The following is a 5,800-nucleotide window of genomic DNA, read 5'->3' on the forward strand; positions in this document are numbered from 1 at the left end:
GGAAAGGAAGATGTGTCTACATGTTAAAAGTGCCACCAAGATACAATAAAAAATCAGACGAATAGACTCAATGTGCTGAAACTTCAGAACAAAGAAGATAATGGTATAATTATAAAAAAAATAATAATGCAGAAAAAAACAAGCATGCAGGCAAACACACACACACAACCTGGGTTATCTACAAAAGGGAAATAACCAAAGTGGCATCAGATTTTCCCTCAGCAAAACTGAATTGAGAAAGCAGTAAAGCACTGTCTTCAAAATTCTGAGGGAGGGAGACGCCGCAGACCCGGACCCGGAGCAGCTCGGAAGCGGTGAACAATAGCTCTTCAAGTCTGCAATAAAAAATGGCCTCCAATAAAACTACATTGCAAAAAATGGGAAAGAAACAGAATGGGAAGAGTAAAAAAGTTGAAGAGGCAGAACCTGAAGAATTTGTAGTAGAAAAAGTACTGGACCGACGTGTAGTGAATGGGAAGGTGGAGTATTTCCTGAAGTGGAAGGAATTTACAGATGCAGACAATACTTGGGAACCTGAAGAAAATTTAGATTGTCCAGAGTTAATTGAAGCATTTCTTAATTCTCAAAAAGGTGGTAAAGAAAAAGATGGAACAAAAAGAAAATCTTTATCTGACAGTGAATCTGATGATAGCAAATCAAAGAAGAAAAGAGATGCTGCTGATAAACCAAGAGGTTTTGCCAGAGGTCTTGATCCAGAACGAATAATTGGTGCCACAGACAGCAGTGGAGAATTGGTGTTTCTCATGAAATGGAAGGATTCAGATGAGGCAGACTTGGTGCTGGCAAAGGAGGCAAATATGAAGTGTCCTCAAATTGTAATTGCTTTTTATGACGAGAGACTAACTTGACATTCTTGTCCAGAAGATGAAGCTCAATAATTGTTTGCGTTGCTTTTTATATGTATTTATATATATATAAAATCTGTGTCTTGGTTTTTTGATTTATTAGTGTGAAGAAATAACTACATTCTAATGAAAATCAAGTTTGATATGTTCTTTTGAAGTAGTATTGGGGAAGTTGTTGGGGTTTTGTTTTGTTTTTTTTGCATCTGTAGCACTGGTTACTTTGAACAAATAAAAGCTTTCTGTAGTTGCTTCCTTTAGCAGAAAAGAACATTTGATACCACGGTATGTTATTTCCTCTGCATTAGAGAACAGCTTTTCTAAATGTTGGGGGAAGTCTCCATAGTCATTACTCAGTCAGAATTTAGAATTTGCATTTAACTCATATATGCCTAAGGACCATTCTGGGTTTTTTGAATGTGTATACATAAAATATATATGTAAATAGTTTGGGGTTTTTTGTTGTTTAAATACTTTCACCAAAACAAAAACAGCTTTTCACAACCATGAATAAGCCCATGTTTCTGGGATTCCATCATTTTGAGCAGTATAAGAAATCACTTCAACTTAAAATGAAAAATTTAAGTCTTAACCTTTCAAATTAAATAATTTTGTAATTAAGTAGACAAATTAATGTAAACAATTTAAATTGGGTAATTTTTTAAAGCAGTCCTATCAGAATCTGCATTAATATCTACAGTCATATAAATGTACTTTTATATGCAGAACCCCTAAAAGGAAAATTTTATCACTATCAACAACCTCCCCACCCAAATGAAAAAACTAGCAAATATCTGATATGTTTTAATTAGCCAAGCAAGACTTAGTTAACCGGACATTTAAAGGTTCCTTTTGGTGAATCGTTTTACAAGAAGTTGAAATCCCTGTGCTATATTTACTGAAAGGCTGTGATGCATGTAATGTCTCAGACTTGTTCATGGAAACCTAATCAGATGGTTAGAGATGTTGGCAATATAGGATCTGCAGGAATAAATGAGTAAACAAACTTTTCTAATCTAAACTTGATCTGCATGTTTTTCTCAAACTTTACCCCAACCCATTTCTTACGTGTACGCTCAGTCTTCTCAGTATGTGGGGTTACTGGTTCAGCAGAAGCCAGGAAAAACAATAACTTTGTAGTAATCAGAATGTTATTCTACTGTATATTGTTTACTTTATTGTAAATACTGGTGAACAGTGGTCAATAAATAGTTTTATATTCAAAAAAAAAAATTCTGAGGGAATGTTAACTTAAGTTCCCTTCCAGGATCTATCTTTATGTAACTATTTATCTGTCTACCTACGTACCTATTTATTAGAAGCAGTTTTTAAAATACAACCTGTGACAGATTGTGTTTTTGAAAAAGAATCCTAAGTAATATTTCTGGCCCCACACTTTATTGCAGAACCTCAACACCCCCCCATCAAGAGGTAGAGTTTGTTCTCCATAACATTGAACCTGGAAAGTACATTTCAACTGCAATGGTGTATAGATTGGGTCAGAGATAACAGTAACGTTGATTATATAAAACTTTTAAAATGCTAGAGGATAAACAACACCATCAACAAAAAAGCAACACATTTGGAGAGAATATTTGAAAAATACATGAGACAAATAATTGCAATATGTAATTTGTCTAAATTCCCTGAAAAGTTAATAGAAAACCTATAATCACAATTTTAAAATTGGGCAAAATTCGAGTAGGGCCAAGTGACAAAAGAAGAAGTACACAGGGGCAATGAAATGCAAAAAAAGGCATAACTTGCTAGTTGTCAGGAATATACAAACTGAAATGGCAGTGAGAGGTCAGTTTTGCTTATAATATTGGCAAAAATACATTTAAGATTCACAGTATAATATTGGCAAAAATACATTTAAGATTCACAGTATTCACAGTCAGTTTTGCTTATAATATTGGCAAAAGTACATTTAAGATTCACAATATTTAAGGGTTTGAGATATTAAAGACTTTTACACCATGACTGTCTTGTGAAAAGCAACTTACAATATCTAATTAAACTCTAAAAGATTAAAATTTCTTTCCTCAAGAGATCCACTTGCAAGAGTCAATTATACAGCAGTATTTGCCTAAGTATGTGTGTGACTGTGTGTGTGTATACATATCCACACAAGGAATTTAAATAGAGCAGTTTTGGTGGGCCCCAAAGTTAAAAATAATCTCCCCATATACTCATTCTTAAATTCTGGCACATACTTAATATAAAGTATAGCATAAAATAATACAGCAGTTAAATCAAATAAGGTAAATGTATTTATATTGATAGATTGTAAAAATGATATATAATATAAAGGAGACAAAAATAGTACTTTTTATTGGTTTATAGTACTTTGACTTATGTTACGAGTATATACATATAAATATATACATATATATGAGTTTATATGAATTCATACATATACGTAAAATCATTTGGAAGTATACACAACAATCCAGGTATAGTTAGAAATTAATTTTGGCAGGGAAGTAGTTGTGTGTGACTGGCATATGTGTAATTTCCATTTTTATGTATGTATTTCAGTGTTTGCTATTTTTAAAGTGTGAGTATATTTTTATATGAAAATAATGTTTATTTTTTTTAATGAAAATATTTAGGGGAAAATAAATTCTACAAGTTGGGGAAGGCTTTGTGGAGACAGATTATCTTTGCAGCATGTGGTGTCAGCTGGGAGAACTCTATTGGGACTTGAGGATCTACCTCCAAAATGGCCTCATTTACATGGCTGTCAAGTTAGTGCTCATTCTCAGTTGGGAGCTCAACTAGAGCTGCTGATCTGGATCTTGTTTCTCCTCCATGTTAACCTTACATCTGGCAAGGTTGGCCATATCACAGTAAGACAGTCTCAGAGTAGCTGACTTCTCATAACGTAACTGGCATCCTCCAAAGGAAGTAGAAGAATCTCGCAAGTTTTCTTAAATTCTGGACTTGGAGAGGCTAAAACAACACTTCTCCACATTCTATTGCTCCAAGCAGTCACAGGACCAGTTTAGAAAAAAGGGGAATGAACTATACAGGGGCATGAATAAAAGGGGCTATGGTTCATTGGGGGCCATCAAAGTAACAGAGTACTACAAACTGTCAAAAGATGGAGTTTGGGACTGCCAGAATAGCTGGAGAATTGAACAGGGATTGATCCAAGAAGGGAGAGAACCAAAGCAGGAAGGATGCCATCTCTACATATAAACTCCCTGCAGACCCTTAATTGTCCTCTGAACTGAGCAAGACCAAGGAATACTTGAAGAAGCCAAACAGAAAGGGACAGCTAGAAATTAGAAAAAGCAGGAAAGAGGTTTCAGCTGTTTCCCACTGCCAGGGAAAAAAGGGTTGGAATTTCAGTCTCACCAAGTTAAAGATTAGACAAAAACCTCAGGCTGTCTATTGAAATACCAGAAAGGCCCCATTTTAAGAAGAAAATCTATATGCAAGCAGTAAATAATACGGGTAAAACCCATACAGTCTTATCTTAAAGTATAAAAGTGAGGCTCCTCAAGATCAGTGTGATTGGTCTAATTTTCCTCTCTGCTAGAACACACAACAACACTCTTCGGGGGAAGATAAAAGAATCCAGAGTGTCTAAACATGTTACTCAAATTTACAACAGAATATGACTCATAGATAAGAGAAATAAGCAGTCAACTGTAAAAGGCCCCAAGGGTGATCAAGACTGGAATTATCAGACTAAACTTTAAAGCAGCTCTTAAAAATATGTTCAAGGATTTAAAGGAAAAGATAAACAGAATATTAACAGAGAAAATTCAGTATCTGAATTGAAAATATACTGGTTGGTTTTATAGATGATTAGAGAAATAGGAAAATAAGGTCAGTGGTCAAGTATGTGGTAGGCAGGACAATGGCACCAGCTTGCCCACTTCCTATTCTCCAGAACCTGTAAAAATGTTACCTTATTTCGGAAAAGGACTTGGCAGATGTGATTAAGAATCATGAGAAGGGAGGTTATCCTGGATTATCTGAATGGGCCCAATGTAATCACAGGGGTCTTAATAAGAGGAAGGGAGGGAGGGTCAAAGTTAGAGATTGGAATATGGTTAACTGCTGGCTTTGAGGGTGGAAGAAAGGGACAGGAACCAAAGAATGCAGGCAGCTTCTAGAAGCTGGAAAAAAACAAGAAAATGGACTCTGCTCAAGTCCCCAGAAGAAAGGTAGGCTTCCTGGCTCTTTGATACTAGCTCAGGGAAACCTATGTCAGACTTCTCATGTCTAGAGCCATGAGTAAGTAAATTTTATTCCAAGACCTGCAGAGTAAGAAAGTGCCAGTTATGAGAAGAGTGAAGGAAAAAGAGCTCAAGGTATGTGAAAAAGTAAAGGGGATGGCCTTGAGCTAAGAAAGAACTTGACATACTTGAGGAACTGAAATGAAACTGTATTAACTCTGGACTAATGAGTGGGTTTGAGAGATGCAACCAGAGGTTTAAGAAAGAATCAGATCATGAAGGGCTTTGTAGATGATGGTAAAGTATGCAATTTCTTCTGTGACATATTGTCCATGGAGGTCTTCTATGCACAGTGACTTGATTTGATGTACAGTTGACCCTTGAACAACATGGATTTGAACTGGGCAAATCCACTTATCTGTGGGTTTTTTTCCCAATAAATATGTACTATAGTTCTATGTGATCCGAGATTGGCTGAATTCACAGGTGCTAAGCCATGGATACAGAGGGCTGACTATAAAGTTATAGGCAGATTTTCAACTGCATGTGGGTAGGTACCCCAACCCCCATTCAAGGGTCAACCATGTATTGTAAAAGGAGGGAGTATTTCAGAGCAGGAATTTGAAAAAAAGGCAAGAATGGAAGGAGGTTAAGTTTTGGAAGGCTCTAGCAATAAACTATATATAGCAAAATATAATGATGACTTGGATTTACTGTGGTTATGGAGGGTATAGACTGATTAGA

General features: G+C 35.7%; 1 protein-coding gene across 1 annotated transcript; it reads left to right on the forward strand.

The window, feature by feature from the left end:
* The first annotated feature begins 297 nt into the window (after window positions 1-297).
* On the forward strand, window positions 298-869 carry LOC130855744 (chromobox protein homolog 3-like). Its single transcript, XM_057739705.1, has one exon. It carries the CDS (start codon window positions 348-350, stop codon window positions 867-869), a length of 522 nt encoding a protein of 173 aa, XP_057595688.1. The 5' UTR covers window positions 298-347.
* The last annotated feature ends 4,931 nt before the right edge of the window (window positions 870-5,800 follow it).

The sequence above is a fragment of the Hippopotamus amphibius genome, chromosome 6, assembly GCF_030028045.1.
Source record: "Hippopotamus amphibius kiboko isolate mHipAmp2 chromosome 6, mHipAmp2.hap2, whole genome shotgun sequence".
Lineage (NCBI taxonomy): Eukaryota > Metazoa > Chordata > Mammalia > Artiodactyla > Hippopotamidae > Hippopotamus > Hippopotamus amphibius.

Bases quoted from the DNA above. Each gene is read 5' to 3' on its own strand.
- LOC130855744 (XM_057739705.1), top strand. From the start codon at position 348: ATGGCCTCCAATAAAACTACATTGCAAAAAATGGGAAAGAAACAGAAT.